The sequence below is a fragment of the Epargyreus clarus genome, unplaced genomic scaffold (assembly GCF_041222505.1).
Source record: "Epargyreus clarus isolate Ecla_fem2 unplaced genomic scaffold, WU_Ecla_fem_2.2 ptg000007l, whole genome shotgun sequence".
Taxonomy (NCBI): domain Eukaryota; kingdom Metazoa; phylum Arthropoda; class Insecta; order Lepidoptera; family Hesperiidae; genus Epargyreus; species Epargyreus clarus.
In genome coordinates this window covers 5,052,621-5,078,260 of record NW_027332215.1, presented here as the reverse complement: position 1 = coordinate 5,078,260, position 25,640 = coordinate 5,052,621, and the positions used below count along the sequence as shown (strand labels likewise).

At 35.7% G+C, this 25,640-nt stretch overlaps 1 protein-coding gene across 1 annotated transcript in view; it reads right to left on the bottom strand.

The window, feature by feature from the left end:
• bma (SCY1-like protein bma) overlaps positions 1 to 25,070 on the bottom strand; it is a 171,478-nt gene extending 146,408 nt beyond the window's left edge. The window contains exons 1-2 of the mRNA XM_073074387.1: positions 25,058 to 25,070; positions 11,418 to 11,668 (exon numbers count right to left, since the gene is read on the bottom strand). Coding sequence (XP_072930488.1) covers positions 11,418 to 11,668; positions 25,058 to 25,070 — 264 coding nt within the window. The remainder of the gene's footprint in view (positions 1 to 11,417; positions 11,669 to 25,057) is intronic.
• Between the last annotated feature and the right edge of the window lie 570 nt (positions 25,071 to 25,640).

Sequence of the window (25,640 nt, the reverse complement as noted above, 5' to 3'; positions counted from 1 at the left end):
AAACTAAAATTATCGCTTATAAAACTCCGCCTAAAAATAGTTGAGCACACGCTTTTCATGTTGAAGTTAACTAAAACTTTGAGTAGCGCAGTGTGGATACTAGCCTAGTTTTACGAAAGATAATTATCCTAACAAAACTGCTGTAATCCACCCGTTAGGTATATTAGTTAGAAAATTTGTAATGGCGTCTTTAGAAGTTTGCCAGTTGAGCTTACCTTAAATTATTTCTGATAAAATTTAAGGAATTCTCACTCGTATTATGCTTAAATTTCCAAAGGTTGGATTAATTGAAGCAATCAATTTGAAACACAGACAAAAAAAACAAAAATTTGAAAAATATATCGTGAAATATCGCTCGCAAAAGGTTTTATAATCCGAATAAATTGAATGTCTCTTTCCGAGTATTGGATGTCCCCAAGGCAGAATGCAATGAACAATATTTAATCCGATTATAAACGTACCTATCGGGGTAGTCATTTATAAATGGAGTTTAGTTATGTTATAATGATCAATCAATTAGTACGAGTATATCCGTCAACAACTTCGAGATTTTGGAAAGATTTTTGTAAATTACTAAAAGTGGGCCTATAACAACATTTTACATTTTGTCAATAACATAACCCAGCAATGAAGTTATAATAGTTGGGGACCCAAGAGGTGATTTCGGGAGTATCTCGAGCGTGTCAGACTAAGATATGGGAATTACCTTACACCCTGTAGAGTATCCTAAACCATAAATGAACTTTCTATGTCGGGGAGTTTGCACAGTCAAAAAATTCGATCACTGGACATGCTCGAGCGCGGTCAATTTTCTTTTTAATATAAAGGAAATAATGCTAGAAAACGGGAAACATCATAACCTGCCAATTACCACACGTCGAAGTAGGTAGTGAAAAAAATAGTCATTTTGAAAAAAAAATAATCCTGTATTATTATGCTATCTGATAGTGTCACTTATTAGCATGAATCCCTGGGAAACTATGTATCACGAACTAAAGGAAAAAAGCTATTTTTTAGGAAAATAGATTATTCTTCATACATTCTCATACTATTTTTTTTTTCAATCGTCAGAATAAGAAAACACCCAGTTAAATCGAAAAATATCATATAACTTTTTCTTCATTCTAACGTCTAATCTACACAATCGTATAGGGCCGAATGACGCTCTAGTTTCTACACATTTAGTATCATGGGCTCCCCTACCATAATTATTAGCCCGTTTGTTAAGGCGAAAGGATAGGCCAAACTACGACATAGACCTCTCTTTAAAGGCCTACTACTACTAGACGGATTGATCAAATTAAAAAATAAAATATACCTAATATGCATAATATAATAAACTTTAAATTTTAAGTTTACTTTTATCATTATTTTTGGTGGTTTTTAAGAAAAAAAATCTATTATATCGTCTATATATTTGCAGGAATTTGCTTACTGCTTCCAAAGGACTGAAGCGATTTAAATGGTTTTTTTTCATTATTATAGACAATTTATTGCTTTATTAAATTTAAGTTCAAATTTTTGCAAAATGTCTACTTAAGTGCTATTAAATCAATAATACCATATTATTCTTTCGCGGATGGCGCCGCGACTGTCTCAGACGCGTGGGCCAGTCTTACCCAAGCGTTCGCACGGGGAGGTTGTGTCACATGTCAGCGCAGTCCGCTCTCTACACTTTGCGTCAAAGAGTAAAGAGTAAAATGCCCATGTCATTGCTTTTTTCCATACAAATGACAACCTTTTGATTTTTTTGTCAAATTTGTTAGCGAAGCGTATTCTAAGATAAATGTCATAGTGAGCGATCGCGCCGACCCTGTAGAAAACGTAAACGCTAATAAAATGGCGAATTCTGTATCAGCTGTTTGTCACTTCACTACGCGCTATCACTGCATTATAGACTTTAATTACTTTTGATCATTTGAAAATGTATACCTACATTAAATTTGTTGAAATTTGAATATGGCTCTCTATAACTAGTGTATCCTAAAATATTATAGAAATGAATTGCACAGACGTTTTTCTATTTTAAATTAATATGAACATATAATACAATAGATAAGTAGATAGGACAGAACTTAGAGTTATTCCAGTGCTTAAATAAAAATATTGTCTCCGTTTAACTGTTTTATTGAATCATTATTAATCCTTCTCATAATAACTTTACTTGTAACTAAACAATTTATTTAAATCTTAAAAGAAAAATATAATATTAATATCCGTATCCTTTTTTTCATTATTATCTCCTGTTTCCCTGCAATCTCCCTGTCTAGGCATAACGCTGGTGGTTATGAGGTTTATTTGTTGAGATGGCATGTATGGTATACACACAGTGACATACCCATTTATAATTATTGCCTCCTCGGAAGCCGCTCCTACGATGGGAGAAGATCCTGAGTAGCTCTCCTTTTGATGAGCTTAAAAGTGCGGGTGGATTTCATAAGCTCAGTAGCAAGCCCATTGGGGTGTCCTTATATGACGAGTATATGATTTTAGTTTATTTGTCACTTCCTCTTTCCCTGTTGTCTCTGCGGCATCAGCTATCATGCGAAGCATTTTCGATTGGAAGCGTTGTGTGATGTCCAAGTTTGAGTTGGATGCGGTTCTCCAAAGCTTAGATCCATATGACCATATCGGTTTTGGTATGACTTTGTAGTAGTCAAGTTTGTTGCTGAGAGACATTCGTGCCTGAGCCAGTAAATTTTACGAAGTTGGACGTCCAGATATTTTCTTTTGGTCACATCACAAATTACATGCAATCGCTGTTACTGTCATTAGTAATATCGCTATAAACAATAATTTGTATGCTCTTTGTAAACAATCACCAATCACCATAGTTACCGTTCATAGACATTATTAAGTTTAGTTTTTGCAAATAGTTTTAATTAACAAAATACATGTACTATAAAATATGGTATATTTTTTACGTATATTATGATGTTATATTTTAATACTACTATTAAATAATTAATCATTACCATGTAGGTATTTTGGCTGGTGTAGAAACCAGACGATATTGTATTTGACGGCTCATTGATATTAAATGTGATCGCTAACCATAGACTTATCGTATATGTAGAATGAAACTTGCTAACGAATAGAATAGAAAACGAATAGAATGGAAAGTTTGTAACATGGCTAGCCCCCCAGTTCAGACAGTGCATTTGGTACAACGCTTGGACGTTTTTAATATAAATATTTTTATTAGTGTGCAAATAACTTTGTAAATATTTAGATTTTATTGTTTTAGTAAGTAGACACCTGAATATACATATTTTTATTAGTGTACAAACTCTTCGTAAATAGTTAATTATAATTAAATATTGTTGTAATTGCGAGTGGACTTTGAATATTTTTGAATATAAGATGCCACTCTAGATCAGCTAGCGAGACAACTGAATGTCCAAATTGCACCCTGTGGGCTTTTTGTAGACGAAGTAATTCAATTTCTTGGAGCCACACCCGATGGCTTGATTGGGGCTGATACTATTGCCGAAATTAAATGCCCTATAACAGCATACAATAAAAATGTCAGAGAAGCTGTAGAGAAAAAGAAAATACCGTTCTATAAAATTAATAAAGGAGAGATGTTTTAAACAAAACGCATGCTTGGTATTTTCAAATACAGGGACAATTGCATATAACCAAAAGACCAAAAGGTTTGCTTGGCATTTGGACGGGAGAGGATCGGCCTTTACAGACAGAATTGATTCTCAAAGACGATAATTTCTGGGCGAACGAAATGGAGGAAAAATTGTGCACATTTTATACAGAATGTCTACTTCCAGAACTGGTCGATCCCAGGTTCCCACGAAATATGAAAATAAGAGATCCCCAGTACACAGTACACAGTAAAACATACTAGTACAGAAAATAACGATAAATCTGGCAAGCCACAAAAAAAAAAAACAAAAAACTGTAGGAAAAGAAAATGAAGAAGATATACGGAAGTCAAGCTCCAGTAAAAAAAACACAGAAGGAAAAAAAAGTACCTGTAAATTAAACTATTATAATAATGTTGAAGAAAAAGGATACAAAAAAGATATATGGAAGTCAAACTCTAACCAAAGCAATACAGATGAATCTCTGTATTTAGAATCTACGTTGGTTAGGGATTTAAAATTTTGCGAGTTTTGATTGATTTAACGAAACTGCAGTGTTTCCGCAAAAAGAGAACTATCGTATTCATAGTGATTTGATGTGATTTTTATTTACAGCCGTGAAATCGGGCCATTTTCACGTTGTTTTTGATACTCATAATGAAGACAAGAACGTTTAGTGACTTTCTGTTCGTTTAGTGAATTTAAGATTTTTATTTTAGCTTCGTGATGTTTCGTCGAATAGCTAGAACCCTTGTCATCATCCCTATAAAATGGAGAAAATGCCATTTTAACGTTAAAAATGTTAAAACAAACGATAGCTATAGAATGGTACTTTCAAGACTGTTTTTAAACGGTCTTAACGAAACGTTCAATAAAGATGTTATTTCCACATTTCAGTTTTTTATTAGAATAAGCACAATAAAAAAGTGTACCTTTTAAAAAACGCATATGGCGCATCTGTGGAACCAGTTCCTTTCACTCACTGTGCAACCGGCTCCCGGTCACGTCACAGACAAGCGGTATAATTTTTTTCATTAAATAAATTAAAATTTCCTAATATTAGTACTTATTTAAAGAAGTAGTTGGTTAGTAATGAATTTTAAAAAATCTCCAATTTCACTTTTACAACAATAACTGTACTTACTAAACAATATTCTATTCAGGAAATAAGCACTGCAAATATTTGAAGTCTGCTTACATTCAATCGTTTTATGATGATAGAAGTCCATAGGTAACAAAAATGCTTCGAACGCATCTGTTTCAAATACTCTTTGACTTTCGGGGGAGTGCGCGTGCGCGCGAGGCAGTAATCGCTGGCCGCTTACTGCCTACCGTGTCGTGTTCGATTCTCAAGGACGTTGGGCTATCATTTCGCCTTAAACATATCAGAATATATTTTTGAGTGAAACGAAAGTGCGCGATGCGCGAGATTTTGGCAATATTCTCAGACAAAATTTGCTTGATTGCATAAAAAATCTTTTAACTATTACGTCAACTTTTTACGTGCACACACACGTTTTTTATGTATTACTATTTTAGAAAATGTATAGAATTATTCTAGAATGATCCACATTTTTTGATATTAACTAATTTTTTTGTTATATGAAGATAGCGATTAGGTTACGTTAAGTTAGAATTTTTACCTAAATTCAATACCACTTATACAATATTTTAATCTACGTTCGTTTACTTTAATATCATGTTAAACTATGTCTCGTCACAATCTCATAAAATATGAGTACAAAACAGATTCGCTATGTAAACCGAGCATGAATAATCCGAATAGCAAATTTCCGTTAACTCACTAATGCATGCAAAATAAAAGCCGTATTACAAAGGCTACGCCGTAGTGCTACGGCGTAGTACTACGGGCTACGGATTCCAACCTCCCACTCAATGCATTCCACCCAGGTCGTTGGCCTAGCCGGCGTTGTTAGGCAGATGGTAGTGTAAACGCGCATGTCCAGTGTTACCAACTCAGTGGAGATACCATTTATTTGAGATGAAAAAAACCGACTTTTTGGTTTTTAGGGTTTTTAAAGCGATTTTCTGTATACCAAACTCCATGTCAAATGTTTTTGTATCCCATAATTTATTTTTCCTCCCTACCTGCCTAGGAGGAGATCACAAAAATATAAAAATTAGTAAAAAAATACATCTGACATTGTATAAAAACGCGTTACAAGGAAAAGATAAAATAAGCTAATATTTTTTTTCTACACTTTGGAATCGGTACTGAGGTTGCGAAATAATAAATTAAATTTTAATAATTTTAATTTTTGAACCATTTATTAAGGGAAAAATATTTATGAAGTTGGCAATACCGGCCTTGTCTATATTTACGACAGTCGCCAAACTGACTTGGAGCGGGAATGTCGCACGTACGCGCACCAATCCAGATTTTACGACGTAACGTACTCGTAAAATGTATTTTTTATTTAATAAATTTTAATAAAACGAAAAGCAGTCGATTAATTTATTTTAAAAAATGTCTACTTATATCCTATAAAAATAGTTTTGAAAAAGGCATTCGTTAGAACACCAATGGTTTGAAATATTATTGGTGTAATATCTCAAATTTGAAGAAGACTTTTTGTCTCGATTATTTACAAAATCAATAAATAATACAAAACATTCAAAAAATACAATATGGTCGTTATAGTAATTAGGGTATCTATTTTATCTATTAGTAATTTATATAGGGTTTTAAGTAGTGTTTTTTTTTAAACTTGATCTGTTGATCCATTACAATTTACATTAAAAAAATTAAAGTGTTGTAAATATTTATTACAATATATTGTCAATATAATTAAATCATGACATTTATTAAATTATATTCATAATCAATTACTTTAATTTGTCATCAAAAATTCCTTAACACTATAATATTGTTTGTTTAATAATATATTTAGTAGCTCATATTTAAATTTTGTCAAGTCTAATTTTTTCAGTCTGTCCGGCAAATGATTATATATTTTTATTGCCATACAATATGCATTTTTTTTAAATTGTTTTATTCTTTGTACAGGTTACCATCATTTGTTTTTATGTCTACATCTACTTAGACCAACATCGCGGTTTGTTTTAAATAAATTAATACTTTTAATTACAAATACACATGTTTCATATAAATAAATACATGGTAAAGCTAGTATTTTTGTTTCTTAAAATATTTTTTTACAACTATCTGTTGGTCCTAAGCCGCAAATGGATCTTACACATCTTTTTTGAAATCTAAAAGCTTTTAGAGCGCTAACAGCGTTACCACAGAGTAAGATTCCATACCAAAGAACAGACGCAACATATCCATGATAGGCTATTAGAGCAACTTGCATGGACACTGTTTGCCGTAATCCTTTATTAATTCGAACCATATAGGTAACTACCAACTATCGAAAATGTGTTTTTTCTAGCAAATTCATATGCAAAAGGGATTATTTATCGCTATAGTACATTTCCAACAATAGTATCTACGAGTACATCGCTTACACATGCTACATGTGGCCTTGCACCTGAGTCTGTGTACACATCGGCAATATGAACTTTATCCTCTTCCAATGCGCACTTGACACACATGGATATTAAATCGGATTTGTTCCACGGTTCCATATTTGTTATCTAAAGCCCATGTAGCGGAAAATCTGTTTTCTATCGAGGAATGTAGTGGACGAACGGGAAACAGATCAAATTACAGACTTGATATTTTGCTATGACATATATATGTATGTATGAATCTAAGCATATTACGATTTGAAATCAACAATCTATGAATCTGACCGACGTACCTATAGCCGTAACTTTAAGTTCGAGTTACGGCTTTTCTAGAAAAGTCTGTAGGACGATTGTAGATCGCATTAGCGTTGTATTTTTTTTTGTATAGAAGTAGTATACGAGTATGTAATCTATCTGAAGAGAAATGTCAACTGCCGATTATGGACGTCTTTGATCGTAATCTGAGGTTGGTTATCTAATCCTAGATATAAATAAACAAGTTTATCCATATTACCTCGTATTGACTAAATTGGAACACCCTGTATTAAGCAAAAATTCGGATTTAATCCTTGAAAAGTTATCATCTTTAAGTAACTAATACTCGTTTTATTTCTCACTTCCACGGATGGGTTCAATCCACATTGCACCAGTTCGGATCGTAGATATTGAGGCCTAAATCCGCAAAGAATACTTAGAGAGGTATTCATGATATTTTTCATGACAGTATTCATTGTAATGAACCCCAGATAAGATTAAATTCCTACTTGAGGTAGACAGATGCGCCGTTACCTCTAGGGACTAAGCTGGAATACTTCTGAAAAGTATATCACCATTAGCACTCCGTTCATACCAGAACACAGCAACGCTGAACACTGCTGTTATTAGGCAAAATAAATAATAGTTAAAAAAAACTAAAAAATACGCTTTTATAAAAAATTCGACCAAAAAATGGAAAATATTTTTTTAAAAATTTGAATTAAGAATAGTGTAAATAAGATAAAAATATTTTTTATTGTAAAAAAAGCGTGGTGTGCATGGTGTCAATAGTTATAAATATTTTATTGATAGATATTGAGTAGAAGGATTATCATTTTGATAATATCTTAAAAAGCACCCCACGCTTTTTTTACAATAAAAAATATTTTTATCTTATTTACACTATTCTTAATTCAAATTTAAAAAAAAAATATTTTCTATTTTTTAGTTGGATTTTCTATAAAAAGTGTATTTTTTTAAACTATTATTTATTTTTCATTTTTTGGTCGAATTTTTTATAAAAGCGTATTTTTTAGTTTTTTTTAACTATTATTTATTTTTCATTTTTTAGTGATTATTTTAACGATTATTACGTAGCGTATTATCAAGTTTATCTTTCGAATCAGCATCAGCACCTTTGCTTAGCAGTGCAAAAATGAATATTGGGTCATTGTTTAACACAGCTGTATGAAGTGGTGTTTTACATTGGTGTTTATTTTTATTGTTATCGTGAAAATCCCAGAGGAGTTGTTGAATGACATCCGAATTGCCAATGCTAACTGCTTTCTTTCATAATTTATACCATATCCCAGGTTCTCTATCTTGGATAAAAGTAATCACGGAAAAAGGATGATAGAGCATCTTTTAAAAACAGGCGCTGATGGCAATACTCAGTCAGGTCAGGTCAGGTCAGGTCAGGTCAGTTCAGGTCAGGTCAGGTCAGGTCAGGTCAGGTCAGGTCAGGTCAGGTCAGGTGATCGGCGCGCCTGGTAGATTACTTTATTGGTCTTAACGCAGACCTTCCGGGTCTCAGGAAAACAAAAATGGCTGATCCTGATTATCCTAGTAAGGATAACGGGTCAGAATGTTTAAAATATTGAATTGTCATCGGTCCTTAATAAGTATGCCAAATTTCAAGTTAATCCGACGTTTTGAAGGGGGTTAAAATCATGTTCAAAGATTCCGTTACATACTAACATACCAACATACCAACATACATACGTCTGAAGCTAATAAAAGCGTATTAAAAATAATTCTAGAATTTCTTCTCTTTGTGTTGCTGCTGCCTGCAGAGATTTTAAAACTGTTAGTAGTTTAATTAATTTTACAGCTCGAGTTAATAATATAAGTTGTGACTATGACGATGAGCTGAAATCATATATGCCTTTACATTTGGCAGCAAGAAATGGGAACAATGAAATAGTGGAAATCTTGTTAACGGAAGGTGCAGATGTGCTGAATGAATAAGGATGATGAGACACCGCTTCATGATGCTATTAACAACGGACGCGTCGAAGTTGAGGTCAGGTCAGGTCAGATCAGGTCAGGTCAGGTCAGGTCAGGTCAGGTCAGGTCAGGTCAGGTCAGGTCAGGTCAAGTCAGGACAGGTCAGGTCAGGTCAGGTCAGGTCAGGTCAGGTCAGGTCAGGTCGCGTGATCGGCGCGCCTGGTAGATTCCTTTATTGGTCTTAACGCAGACCTTCCGGGTCTCAGGAAAACAAAAATCGCTGATCCTGATTATCCTAGTAAGGATAACGGGTCAGAATGTTTAAAATATTGAATTGTCATCGGTCCTTAATAAGTATGCCAAATTTCACGTTAATCCGACGTTTTGAAGGGGGTTAAAATCATGTTCAAAGATTCCGTTACATACTAACATACATACGTCTGAAGCTAATAAAAGCGTATTAAAATAGGTGTGGCGGTAGTGCCGCCGGAGTAGAACCACAGACAGTTCTGCTACCTTTCCAATTTAAATTGTTTACGATATGTTAGTTTTAGTCAAATACTGAGTTAGTAAATGTTATATTCATAATTAAAAAAATAATGTTTCAAAAGACATAAATATTCTTGTACCTACAAACATCTAAGTCGAGCGTCTGCATGTCTTTGTGTGAAATAGCTTGTTCAAGTCATAAGTTGTAAAGAAACGATGTTCCATCTTTTACATTTTCTATAACGTATATGTAATAAATATTTCTGAATACAATATCATTTCCCAACTTCTTGTACCAATATGTTACTATTATGTAATAATTCACCAAGTACGAGTCGAACTCCCACATGGACGATGGACCATGGACGTACCAAAATTTTCATTATTTTTTATTCATTTTATTCCACAATACTTACTTACATGACACAACAATAGATGGCCTTGAGGTGATGATGAATGATACGTAAACAACGTATAATAAAATTAAAATAACTATATTAAAATATGTTTTATGGATCTTATTTGTATTTATTACCAGTTATTAGTAGTAAACGAATTGTAAAAAAATCAACCGTATCGATCGAAAAATGCCGAAAAATTCCGGTTTGTTTTATAAAGACCCTTTATTAATATTCAACTTTATTTTATTATTAGTATTTATTGTTATAGCGGCCACCGTTATGCATCCTCTGTAAATATTTCATGTGTCTATCTAGTACGGTTCCGGAAATATAGCCCTGTGATAGACGTACAGACGGTCTTTCCTATACCCAGATTGGAATCATTTTCTTGTTTATATATTTCCTTTGCGGCAAAATTGAAATGATGCCTTCTTAAGTTTGGCCCACAACTTTTAAAAGTTACCTATATCTGGTTACAACTGCTTTCTTTCTGATGCTGGAGGAATAGTAAGGGAACTGGGCAGAAACGTAGAGTCGCAGCGCAACTCGGGATGCTGCTTATCCTGTCGCTTGTTCCCTCGGTGATTGGTATTTTGTCACGCCAACGTCAATTAAATGAATAATAACTGTCGCGAGCAGGAGAGCTTGTCTTTCAGGGCAATATTCGCAGCAACACGTACACCACAACGAGTCATAGAAAATCTGTGTCCAAGCTCCACAACAATAAGGGTTGGTGGTGAATTACGGCGAGAATTAACAATTGTTTCAAACGCATTGAATCAGAACTAACCGAAGCCCACCAATTGTATAGAACTGTAAGCTCTTTACAATGTTTGAGAAAACAGAACAAGCCCCTATCATATTGAGGTTATAAGTCGACCCTGACTGACGCCTTCACATGACGCACATGACTTTTAGAAACGCTTAGAATTCCCAGGAGTCTTAGAGGCGAAACTTATACCAGTCATAGTCCGTGCCAAATTGCTAGTCCACTCTGAATGTAGAAACGAGTCGCGTCGAATAGCAAATTGTAGATTATGCGGGGTGAAGACAGCGCGAGAACCCTCCGGATACCCGGCTGCTACCCGATCTCGCCCACGGGTACATAGCCGCGTTAGTATGCCCTTACGTTGCTACGGAATATATGCTTGTAGTTGGGCGCAACAACAGAGCGGACTAGCAGTTTGACTCGTACTATAACAACAAAGTTAAGAAAATTCTCTAAATCACTTACCCTGCGATCGGACTTGCGGAAGCCTTGATGCACGGTCCAGACCAGCGTGTGGCCAGCGGATGCTATTTCGGGGCCAAGTTCGAAGTACTGCAAGATGGGGTTGCTGTCCAGTGCCGGCTTGTTCTCAGAATCGTTGTTGCATTTGAACTTCGACATGAGTCCTTGCACGCTGGCCGGTAAGATCTTGTTTAGCAGCGGCTCGACAGATGAAGAGGAGGAGGAGGAGGTCGAAGGACGGTTGCGAGACTCGCCTGGAACAAAAATAGGAGGAATTTAACACTTAGCTTGAAGTCGCGAGCGAGGTTATAGTCCTGTTGTAGTAAGAGTAGTATAGAATAGTGATAAATCATTGCAACTCTCACAATATTTAATCAACCCCCTATAGGCTTATAATATTGACTAGACCGAAAGTATAAAAAAGAGCAAATTTAAAAAATATTTTCGAATCTATTTAAATGAATATGATAAACTAACGCAGCCAAAAACTTCAAAATAATTAAAACTGAATAATAGTTACAATTAGCTTATAAGTCAACTGATGAAAGTGGACTAACTGATAGCTATGATTTTTTAAACAATTTCCTGAAAAGGAGTAAAACAGAGAATAAAAGATCGTATACTTTCAATTTTGCAGTCAAGCCAAACAAGCTTGCAGTCGATCTAATGTTATCTATACTAATATTATAAAGAGGAAATCTTTGTTTGTTTGTTTGATTGTAATGAATAGACTCAAAGTCTACTGGACCGATTTTAAAAATTCTTTCACCATTCGGAAGCTACATTATCCAGGAGTAACATAGGCTATATTTTATATGAAATATATTTGATAAATAGATTTTGAGGCGGTACAAAGTTTGCCGGGTTAGCTAGTTTATAATATTACTAGCTGACCCGGCAAACGTTGTGTTGCCATATAAATAAAAAAAAATGTTATGGGCGAACAACCCTTATCACTTAGGGGTATGAAAAATAGAAAGTAACCCATTCACAGATCTACTGAATATGCATATAAAATTTGGTGAAAATTGGCAAAGCCGTTTCAGAGGAGTACGGTAACTAACATTGTGACACGAGAATTTTATATATAACATGTAGTAAGAAAGTACCTTGCAATACACCTGATGGTAGGTGGTCACCGTGGTGGCGCCCACGTACTCGTATATCTATGATCTACTCCTTATAAAACAGGTTATACCATGCCATGCCACAATATTGATAGGATTTCCATTCCATCCCGATATTATTACAACATTAGACGCATAGTACAACTTATTCCCAATGAGCTTAAGGAGACTATTATCAAATGATTGTATTGTTATCTATCGCTGACCGAAGCGGGCAAAGCACGGGTAGAAGCTAGTAAGTCAATAAATATAAAATTCTTACTGCCCAACACCGAGTCTTTAATAAAAAGTGGTTCGTTAAAATTGGACGAAGCACTGAACAATATTTAGCTAACAATAGTTTGATGAATTTTAATGTGTCGCTATTAGGGTTCTTCAAGAAATAACCTTCATTGGCCAAATTACACCGACCGCAAGGTAAGAAAGGCGAACACAATAGTATATTTCTAACAATGGCTTAGTTCAAGAGCACTAGACAAACTTGCTATACGAAAAAGAACGTGTCTGTATTGGTGTGATAGCCCAGTATTTGGTCTATGACCCTCGAAATCCAGGGATCTAGCTGCAAAAACGTATATCAATTTGAGGGTTCCGTACCCAAAGTTAAAAACTGTCCGACTGTCCATCTGCCCCGGGGTTCTATCTCTGCAACTGTAGCACATAGGTAGACACTTAAAATTTTCACAGAATATGTATAATGGTGGACGCTATAAAACAAATACTAAAAATAAAAAATAAAATTCAAAGTAAATAAGGGTCGCCATAGAAGAAAGCGCTATTTCTCGGCATTTTTCGCTTTAACTTTTGAACCGTAATCGAAAGACAGTTCAAAAGGTCACCATACATTTACTTCTATGGCCGCTATTATAACAAATACAAAAAAAAAATGAAAATTTGGTGGTACGGAACCCTGTGAGGGAGTCGACTCGCACTTAGCCAATTATTCAAGGTCAAGTGTGTATTAGAAATTGCTTGCTTTAACGGTGAAGGAAAACATTTACATCCCTGAGAGCTCCTTAAAAATTATTTCTCTAAAATGATCATTTTGGTATGAACGAAGGACCTTTATTTTCAATTAAAAGGTGAAAAGTATAAAATGGGGTACGTGGTACGTATGTCTTATAAGAACAAAATCTATTTTTTGTTCCTTAGTGTTTCCTTGACTGTTTCTTCGCTTATTTATTTTTTTACATTTTAATATTTATGATTTTAAATAAACAATTTAGTAATTTCGATCAAAGTTACTTACACATTTTTATATAACCCCTTATTTTTTTCATAAGATTGCGACCTTCTTCTTAACCTGTAGTAAAATAATAGTTACTGTGTTTCGTTCATCATCATCATCAACCCTAATTACGTTGGAAATGATAATGATTTTTCAGCATCCTCCATATTGCATTTAAAATGACTTCATTCAGACAAACGTGCGTTATAAACATAAAATGATTTTATATAAACTCGCATTGTGACGTGAACAAAATGTTTTTATTTAGAAGTAGCCGTTTTGGATGGCAGGTAATTGCGGGTTACCGCAAGCCTAGTGACATTTGCACATCAAAACGACGACAGTCAGGTACAAGCGACCGCAAAACATTTGACTACCGGTATAGTTGGGGAGCCCAAGACGGGATTTCGGGAGTGTCTCGAGCGTGGCAGACTAAGATATAGGATATGCCATACATCCTGTAGAGTATCCTACACCATACCGTACACCCTGTAGAGTATCCTAAACCATACATGAGCTTTCTATGTAAAAAATCGATCACTGAACATACTCGAGCGCGTTCAATTTTCTTTAAAAGGAAATAATTCTTTCAAAAGGAAATAATGCTAAAAAACGGGAAACATCATAATCTGCCGATTACCCGACGTCGAAGTAGTGAAATTTAGTCATTTTGAAAAAAAACACCCTGTATTGTTATGCTATCTGATACTTATTAGCATAAATCCCTGGGAAGTATTCTTCATTCTAAAGTCTAATCTACAGAATCATATAGGTCCCAATGACGCTCGAGTTTGTACACATTTAGCATCGTGGGCTCCCGTTCTAGTAAACATAATTACAACTAGTTTAAAGCCGTTACTAAAGCCATATTAGGTTGCAAATGAATGAAAGATTTTAATATTTCGGTATCTATTGTGCAATAAATTTATGGCTTCGAAATTGAACTTTGTAAAATTGTGTAACGTATGTATATTGCTGATTAATAAACACCTGTTAGCTAAAATATATATCATAACGACAGGCATGTACCAAGAGGCGCGCTTGCATAAGACATGCTCCTACCTACTCATGAATGCAAGCCCGGCCCGGATTTATAGTGGGGCAAGCCGGGGCCTATGCCCCAGGCGGCAAATTCAGAGGGCGGCCAAATTCACATTTTACAAACGAATGGACTACTCATTATTTACTTGACTTTGACCTCCATTACGCACGTACATTATTATTCACGAAACGCGTAGACATAGTTCAGTAAAAATAAATATAAGTGGTCGGGGCGGCATTTTTCAATTTTTGACCCACATAAAAAAATGAACATCCGGGGCTGATGCAAACACATTACACGTAATATTTACTATGTTGTAGAATGTTCTGTACTATGTATCTTATTAATTATGAATATAATTACTTTCAAATATTTTTCTAATTGAATCTTTAATTTTTTAATGTTTCATACGATGTATTGTAATAATGTTAAGTATCCGTACCACCATGAGTGACCATCATTTAACACTATATATTTTTAAAATCGTATTTTACTATTTTTTATTATAGCAAGTATAACATTACATGCATTGTGAATATTTAAAGTCTCTATTTTGGGTCAATAGACACGTAAAGGTATAGGAACCCGCTTTATTTCGTATTTAGTACCTGTGATAATTTCGTATTTTAAGTAACTCTCATTAATGTGTGTAAGTTGCTGTTCTGTTGATTTCTCGTCACTCGCAGTCAGTCACTCACTTAGTAATTACTATAACGTAAATTAATTATTTTTGACATTTAAAACTTTTATTTGCAGTCACTCGTTTAAATACTACCCCTGTGATAATAGCCGCAATATTAACACATACTTTGTAATAATATAAATGTCTATCTATTATCGTTCAGACAAACAGATAGACAGACGGACAAACGGACATTTCGTTTTAATCTCTGGGTACAGAACCCTAAAATATCAGCAAAAGTCTTCAAATGCCTTCCACTATAGGCTTAAACAATTACAAGTCCACATACTACCAAAGCAGGAATTACTTACATGCGATTGTGATGGTCTTATGTATCGTTGAAACAAGTAGGACTCAAGTATGGGGCAGCTTTTAATAACGTCGAAATGAGAAAATATTTTCTGCCTTTATTGCTTTAGCTTATGAAGTCCATATTCCATTATTAATCCATACGTATTCGATAGACTCGCTGCACTATATATATTCTTCTAACTTTGTGTCATTTGGGAGGTATAGCTCAAGAGAGGGTTTCAAGAGTGAGTCCTCTTTTTATTATATAGGAGTAGCAGATGAACATGCAGTCCACCTGATTAGTGGCTACTGCCGCCGATGAACATCTGTAATCAGCCCCAGATAGGATAAATTATTTATAAATGAGGTCGGCAACAGATACGCCGCTACCCCTGAGGACAAGGAAAGTATGGCTCTTAACACTTATTGTTGTTATGAGACAGAAATAAAAGTCGATAAGCAGAAATATATGTTTTAGTAATCCAAAGTAACTTAACATGAGTACCTGCATGATGTATCAAATAATAAAACCCTCATTCAAACTCACATTTTAATTGAAACTTTATATTCGTACTTCAGATCCAAGCCTATGTGATTAATTAATCCGGCGAATTGCATAATACCTATTTTCAAAATTAAATTTCAAAACCATTGTGTTTCAAAATTATCCATGACAGGTAGCCTTTTGAACGTGCCCAATACTGCCTATGTTATTACGTTTGATATAAGAGCGGTTGTACACTAGCCATATGATAACTATAGTATACCAGACTCCGGAAACTATATATATGCGCTATCAGTAGGCGTTAGAATTTGAGTTACCCCGATAGTAGGAGAAATACAAATAGGGAAAATAATCGGTAATATGTCAGTAGCATTAACAGTACAGTAACAGTACTATTTTTTTTATAATATAGGAGTAGCAGACAAGCATGCAGTCCACTGTTATCACTTAGGGGTATGAAAAATAGATAGTAGCCGATTCTCAGATCTACTGAATATGCATATAACATTTGGTGAAAATCGGTAAAGCCGTTTCGGAGGAGTACGGTAACTAACATTGTGCCACGAGAATTTTATATATAAGATGTTATGACTAACATTTTATACTCATGCATTTACATTACATATACAGTACATTAAATCATTTATTTGCTTCATGTGATTACAATTTTACTTTTGATATAAATTAAAGTTCACAAGTCATGATCTATATCAACCGTAGTAACATTTGTTATTAACGGTACCGTCAACAGCAGAATTAATACACGATATCTCTAAAATATCGGTTGATTTTTACATATGGTTCCGGTGAATAAATAATGAAACCGTTAACAGTCCGAACCATGGTAAAAGCACTTTTAATATCGGAAAGTTTGCAAACAAAAACGTTTGTTTGATGTCGGGGCTTCCATTAACGAAGCTGCGTCGAGACTTCACGGCCAATGTCAGAGGCTCGGGTAGCGCCCGTAAATGATATTACGTATTTCTGATTTATATCGGACGTACGGAGTGTTGCGCGGATCGTTCTTTATTTCGAAATTGCAAACGAGCACTCGATGGAAATCACTTTGATTTTATTTGATCTTATTTCACTTTAGAATTTTTATAAAATACTAGCTGAACAAACGTTGTGTTGCCATATACATAAAAAAATGTTAAAGGTGAACAACCCTTATCACTTAGGGGTATGAAAATAGATAGTAGCCGATTCTCAGACCTACTGAATATGCATATAAAATTTGGTGAAAAAGCCGTTTCGGAGGAGTTCGGTAACTAACATTATGCCACGAGAATTTTATATATAAGATTTCAGACTTATATATGAGATGACCTTAGTTATCAAAAGTGGTGATGCATATGCTTCAAATAGAACCCCTGTTCTCTATGAAAGTGGTATACCACTTGCCATCAGGGAGACTTGTTTCCTACTTCGATCTAGATTTGCGTGGTGCTGGGATTCGAACCCCAGACCTCCAAAAGGTTTATACTACTAACCTAAAGATCAAACTTCCTTATTAAGGGCCATTAAGATGTCCCACACATATCATACAATCCATTCCTAATTAGGAATATATAATTATCTATTGGCCATCAAAGCAAGATTTTAAACTATAAACAAAGTTTTTCGTACAAAAACTTTTATTCCGCTTCACAATGACACAAACTCAAATTTATTGCTTAATTGACTTCTGACATGTTTTAGAACATCTTATTAACAATTGTTGATAAGTCGTGGATTCTCCCACCCTTGTCCTTGGTCTTGGTCTTGGTCTATAAATATCCATCCATATAATATCCAAGTATCGTGGCATGTCACAGTCAATATCAATGGCGACCGACGACTCGAGTGAACTTTAAAATTCTTTGAAGCTAGTATAAAACCTACGAGATTTATTACTTAGAAGCAAAGAATTTATAGAGAAAACAAGAATTGTTTTCCGACTCAGTGTATATGATATAATGTTGTTTCGCTCTTGAATGCCTGACATTCAAGATAAAAGATTGATACTTATGATACAGTGTTTACTGTAAAAAGTGATTACTATAGTCCGCGCCAAACCGCAAGTCCACTCTGAAGTTGTTGCGAGTAGGTGTAGTCATACAATTTGCTATGGCGACGCGATTTATTTCTATACGATATATATTCAGAGTGGACTATACTTAAGATAGGCGGACCGGCCCTTCAGCTTGCGCGCCTCTTAATCCGCAAGGGAACATTTGTTCTTTCAAAGCATTGATCTTCTATATAATAGTACTTTGAAATTTAACCTCTCAAATTGGAGACTCGAGTATAAAAAGGCACACTCTGATGTGATTTTCCTTAAACGGTTTAGGTGGTAGAACCCTTTGTGGTTCGACTCCGGCGGTACCACCGCCACACCTATTTCTGCCTAATAACATCAGTGTTAGGCGCTGCTGTGTTCCGTTATGAAGGGTATGGTAAGGGAGATATATTTTCCGAGGCGTTCTAGCTTAGTCCCCAGGGGTAGCGGCGCGTCTGTGGCTGATCTCAGGTAGGAATAACTAATCCTATCTGGGGTTGATTACAGATGTCCATGGGCGGCAGTAGCCACTTACCATCAGGTGGACTGCAAGCTCATCTGCTACTTCTATATTATAAAAAAGCGGGAAAAGAAAGCATCGCGAGGATACTCACGGTCAGATGAACTGCACGGTCTTCCGCTACTTCTATATTATATAAAATCTCACAACTTCCAATCAACAGCACTTGACGCTGAAGTTATAGAGCGTTTCTATATAAACAGCATTGCTTGTCATGCATGCAAAGCGCCGTCAAAATTCAAAATTCAATTACGCTACGCGAAGGAAAATTCATTGCAGAGTCCACGTTACTCCGACGTTGTGAAATAAATTCAAGTTCAATGTTACACGAACTGCGTTGTAGACGCGCTGCAGGTAGGGTCACCCAACGTTCGAGTTTTGTGGGACATCACAATTTAATTTTAATTTTGAATAAAAAAATATATATTATATATTTCTTTAACATACATTGTTTTCATTAACATGAGAAGGGCTTTAGAGATACGTAATAAACATAAGAATTGATTACACCCATTACTGTCCCGTTGTTGGGCACGGGTCTCCTCTCAGATTGCGGGGTTTAGGGGCTTACCCCGCTGGCCAACTACGAAGTCACAAAATTTTCTTTCACTGTTTAAGCAAATGATAATTAATTCTTAAGACCTTGAAATTTGAACCTCAGATGCTTGAATCACTAGATCTGTGAAGTGAAGTCATTATTAAATTAAGTTGATATTTGTACTGTAAAACCTTTTGTACAATTGTTGTTGAAGGTGGTAGAATCCTTAGTGCTTCGACTTCGGCGGCACCACCGCCACACTTATTTCTACCTAATAACAGCAGTGTTAGGCGCTTATGTGTTCCGATTTGAAGGTTGTGGTAAGGGAGACAGACTTTTCCGAGGCGTTCCAGCTTAGTCCTCAGGGGTAGCGGCGCATCTGTGGCCGACCTCAAGTGGGAATATCTAATCCTATCTGGGGTCGATTACAGATGTCCATGGGCGGCAGTAGCCACTTACCATCAGGTGGACTGTATGCTCGTCTGCTACTCCTATATTATAAAAAAAAAGAAACACTAACTTATTACATAAAACACAACTCATAAATATAGTAAATCTAATCCGTGAAAATCTAAGTCTCCGTTTTTACTTTTGTAGACTCTTCCCAACTCTTAGATGTGGTAGGCAAAATGTTTATGTCAGCTCTATCAGGCTTTGTCGGGCCCTTATTGAGCTGACGACACCTGTTTCCTTACAAGATTGATTAGAAATAGAAAATTGAAATATTTCATGTCATTTTTGATAAAAGCAGTAATAGCCTCGTGGTTGAAACCCGGTCTCCTCATCGTGGGCTCGCAAATCTGTGGTTCAATTCTAATTTTTCAAAATTATTTACGTATCAGGAAATAATTACCACTTGCTTACATTGTAAAGGAAAACATTGTGAGAAAACCTAACCTAGTCTTCAACTCGCAATTAGCTAGCACTAAAGCCTAAAGCCACATTTTGAGAGCAAACCGTACCCAGTAGTGGGATAATAATAGAATGTCTACGGTTTGATAAAAAAATACCGGCTAAATATTTTCCTGGTCACCCTAGCTGCAGACACAACACACTAGGGTACGTGTGTAAGTACTGCATTGATATTTTGCCGTGCTACGTCCATAAGCCGGCTTTGTCCGGCGTTGTTGCTTCAGTGGAATATGTTTCGTAGCATTTTGCTCCCTCATCGATCGAGCGAGCAAATGGTCGGGCGGGTTTTGAAATTGGGAAGCCGTAGGTAATATTTTGCGTACTAATTGTATTGGTTGATTATGCGAGTATGGTGAATTATATACAATTATGTTTTGTATGTCTATCAACCTGAAAGTAATTCTTGTTGAAGCACGTCGTCAAATTTTAGCTATCCCACTGCTGGGCACGGGTCTTCTTTCAGAGTTCAAAGGCCATAGTTCACAGCGCTGGCCAAGTGGCTTCGATCACTTGTTGAAAGTTGGCTTAAGTTTCCTTTGTTCTTAAAACAAGTTATTATTTATTTGTAAAAAGCACATAACTTTGAAAAATCAGAAGGATGCCAGAAATTTAAAAAAATGGACTTCTTGATTGAGTGACTAATCTGACCACAAGACTATCACTGCTATATAATATAAAAAGCGCAAAAACCCACAGATGTTATAACCGTAGTTATAATCATTGTTTGTCATCGTCATTAATATCCAATGTTTCAAATATCAAAATGTGCCAGTTTGTAGTCAGCAAAAACTATCAAATACCGATCATCGGTAGACAAAACATTGGATAGATTGATAATTAATGACGGACATAAAACAAATACAATCCAGTATGTACACCACTGTTAAGTGACATTGAAAACAGCTTACCGCGCTTCTCCATTAAAAATAATTATTATTTTCACAACACAAAGGATGTTTACCTTTTCAATATTGGTACAAAAGGCTCATAAATTAATTCCGAAAATACGGAACGAGTCTTTTATTTTGTCACAAAATGTTATATCGTACTACAAAATCATTACATTTTGAACTGATAGTGTAAATCCATTTTAGGTCTTAACTTTAGGTTACGTGTACAGTATAGTAGCTTTATGATTACAGCACCAAATTAACCCCACATTCACGCCAATCCGTCGTAACCTATGTAAATGCAAATTACAGCGTGCTAAGGCTGGTGACATACGAGCGACAGCGGTAATACACGAGTGACAGGCAGACAAACAGTGACAACGTCGCTGCATTTCGTTAGCGATCGTTTCGACCATAGATAAATACTAAAGTAGGATAATATATCTATGTTTCGACCGATCGACAATTGACGACCGCGATCGACATTCCGACCGCCGGCGACGGTGATCGGTCGTAAAAATTGACATAAGCTATTACTATTGTTATTTCTTTGTATTTTTTTTTAATTGATCATCTATCTAATACTTTCTTTTTTATTATTATATTGTAGTGCCACTACGAAATAAATGTTTCTTTCTTTCTTTCTTTCTTAAGCAACGCGCTACAATATTCTTGAAATGCGAGAGATATCCTGGTCGTTTGGGTTGGTGGTTTATGAAATGTCGAATTTGTAAGTAGCCGGCATCCATTCCATCGAAATAGAACTTTACGCTAGAAATAGATAGTGGTAGTGGTGGTGGTGGTGGTAGAAATTAGTAGTGATGATCGGGGACTGTACCTTTCATACCGAACCACATTTGTTTAACCACCTTTAGAACGAAAGTGTTGCGTCTAAAATACAGTTATTTAATAGATACCACTTTATTCTTTACTCTCGTAACTACATTTCAGTTAAGCTTGTTTAAATGCATTTTAGCTATCGAAATAAACGTTGAAAAAAATATATCTAACCACGAGTTTGAATTTCAGTTTGCATTGTAGAATCCATTTAACACACGTGAAGTCTATTAAATCCGCTCGCTTGAACACAGTCATAACAATTGAATTCGTAAACATTTACACGTTCATTTGAAGGTTGTAGTTCATTTGCGCGTGAATTCCACTCAAGTTCCCAATCATATTGACTTCAAACAGAGAAGGCCCAGAAATTGCATTCTCTGCCACCGCTCACGGTCACCGTTTATAATCCCTGGCATTCAATTTGCGTTTCCAATTACCTAGACCGATTGAAATGGCACAATTGAATACATATTCTGTTAGAGAAATGGATATTAATATCTTCAGATAGAAATTTGAACTTGAGGATAATCCTATGAATATAATATAATCCTTGAAAGGTTCATTGTAGGTTTTATAATTTACTTTGAAGATTAGAAACATCTGGAGTTCTTTTACATGCGTAAGAATTCTATAAAAAAATGTCTGAGGTGTCACACGTGGGATACCCGATTGGAACAAAGTTCCTTTCGTTTTGGAAAAAGTATTATAGGAGGTATAATTAAATAAATTATCAATATTTAAGAGTTAAAATATTAAAAATAACTAAAACTATATACACACGAACACGATAAAATAATGTACACATACACAGCAGACGCGCGCGTCGCGTGGCTTATCATTGCCAAGAAAGAGAGAGAGAACGAATAAGTCGAATCTTATACTCGGCCTGTCCCTCTCGGAGCACTACGCACTATAGCAAAAGTGTCGTCAGGATTTTTCGTGACGCTCGCCTAGCCCCCTTACACAGCGTGCCGCGCGATGAGGAACTTCGTTCCAAAAATCAAATATGTATGCTGGTGCAGCGCAATGCCTTGTTAGTTTAGGAGAAATCTCATGCCCAAATATGGGACAGTTGATGGCTCTTAATAGAACTAGACGCCTTTCATTCGGCTATTTTTAGAACATTTAATTTAGATTCTGTCTCAAGCCGTACTTTTATTAAGATAATATTTCAAGAAACCGATATAGGTCTTCATTAAACTCCTACGCTCTATCACATAATTATCAACGTCGTAGTCTTAACTCATTTATAGAGTAGAGCAAAGAAGCGCTATTTATTCTTATGAGAAATCTGTACAGGAATGGCAGATAAATAATTAATTACTTAATTAGATTCTTGCGAAGTCAACAGTCTGTCTATCTGTAACAAATCTGTAACAAAGAGATTAGAGGGTCCGTTTAAACAGGCTCGGACCCACTCGCGGGTTTTTATTGGAATTTAATATCACTATTTTGTAAGGGTATATTTTCATAACAATACTTTTTAGTTAATTTATGTTAATAAGAGTCTATTTATTTACTGGTGAGGAGCAATGTAGCTGGAAACTAAATAAAAATAAAGAAGGATATTATGTTTTTAGAAAATAAGATGTCATGGAATGAATTGTCAGAGAAAATAAAGAATGGAGTTGTAATTGGATCTTTTATTATATAAAATAGTATTTCAGGAATAATGAGCTTATAATTGCTATTGCGGCTCGCGAGCTACATGCGCCTCTTTGATGTGAAGCACGGCTCTTTAGTTCCATGCGGAAATATGATTAAATTTATATAAAAAAAAGAAAAAAGTTGTTCTTACTTCGTTTCTACGTTTTAAGACAAAAATAAAAATATAGTTTTGTGTTAAAAAAACTTTATTTATGCAAGTAGTATTTATTGTTGGCGAAAAATAAATTTGTGGCTCCTTAAATACTTTGAAATTTAGTAAATTGTAATTGTTGGCTCTTCCAACTGGAAAGGTCGAACCCTGCACTAGACGTATAGGCTACGATCTTGCAATGGGTTTTCACACGCGTGGCGGCGACGGACGCTTGACAGGCTCGCACGCGGTGCGCGCACTCAAATCTTGTTCCTCAAAATTAGTTGAGTCACCCTAAGAGAAATCTTATATTTTTCATTATATTACCTGAATCTCTTACACGCATTAGTACATTTATGCCTATATTCATCATCGTCATCATCAACCCATTATTGTCCCACTGTTACGCACGGGTCTCCTCTTAGAATGAGAAGGATTTGGCCATAGTCCACCGCGCTGGCCAAGTGCGTAGTGGTAGACTTCACATACCTTTGAGACTTCACATACCCTTTTTTTTATAAATCTCTCAGCTATGCGGATTTCCTCGCGATGTTTTCCTTCACTGTTTTAACGAGTGATAATTAATTTCTAATAGGCACATAATTTCGAAAAATCAGAGGTGCGTGCCTGGGGTTTGAACCTCGGGCCCCTCGATCGATAGACCGAGTTTCTTAACCACTAGTTATGCCAATTATGTGAGGGAAATTGCGCTTAGTGTTAATCAAAGTTATTTTAGTATTTTAAACCTATTTCGTATTAATGCATATTGTTTTAAGCAATGAGATGGTGGAAAACTAAACATAGTGGTAGCAATCTTCTATGCCAATATCCAGTTTAAATCTTGTCCCAAGTCCAGCAGTGGGACGGTAACACGTTTAATCAACCAGTTACACGACATAAAAATGCTCATCTCTCTTGCAAAAAATCTTACCAAAAGAATTTCATTCCGTTTAATTTGATAAAATATTTTTAACAGGTATTTTGCGTAAGCACGAAGTTATGTTTCAAAGCGCTTTAAATCTAGTTGGGTATTATTTCAAAACGCAATTAGAACAATGCGACTACGTCTGATCCTCACAACATATGAATAAAGTTTTAGAAAATCGAGTAAGCCCTATTGTGTTATAGCAATTCAATTTTTTAATATGTAGGTGGTAGAACACATTACCTTTTTCTGCATAATAACAGCAATGTTAAACGCTGATTTGATGGTGTGGTAAGGGACATACCTTTCGGAGGCATTGCGAACCATGTTGTACCATTGAGAATTGCTTTCACACACCTTTTTTTACGAGGGGGGAAACCTTCAAAAGGTACCCGACGACGCGGGAGCGACACCAGGTTATGTGGGATTTTTACCGCACTAAAACCCTTCCGGTGGCCGTCCTCAACGCTTGTTGGAGAACTCCGGGATCTCCAACGGAACGCAACGGGAGTCCTCCAAGCGCGATGCCCCGATCGGGCTCTGCCCTGGAAGAGCAGTTTTCGCTCCTCCCACACCTTAACGTTCACGACTGGACGGTTCCAGCTCCCACTCTTGCCGCCCGCAACCCTGGAAACCCCCTTTTAGTCGCCTCTTACGACAGGCAGGGGATACCGTAGCCCTATTCTAGAATATGGACACTTTCCCCGGAATGCTTTCACACACCTATGAGAATTTGTTTAAGAACTTTAAATCATGTAAGTATTAACGATGTTTTCTCTCTTCGTTATTGCAAGCGATAATAAAATTATTTTTCGTTACGCGCATAACTTCGTTGGATCACAACTGCTTGTCTATGATTCGAATCTCGGAGTCCAGGTGATACCTGG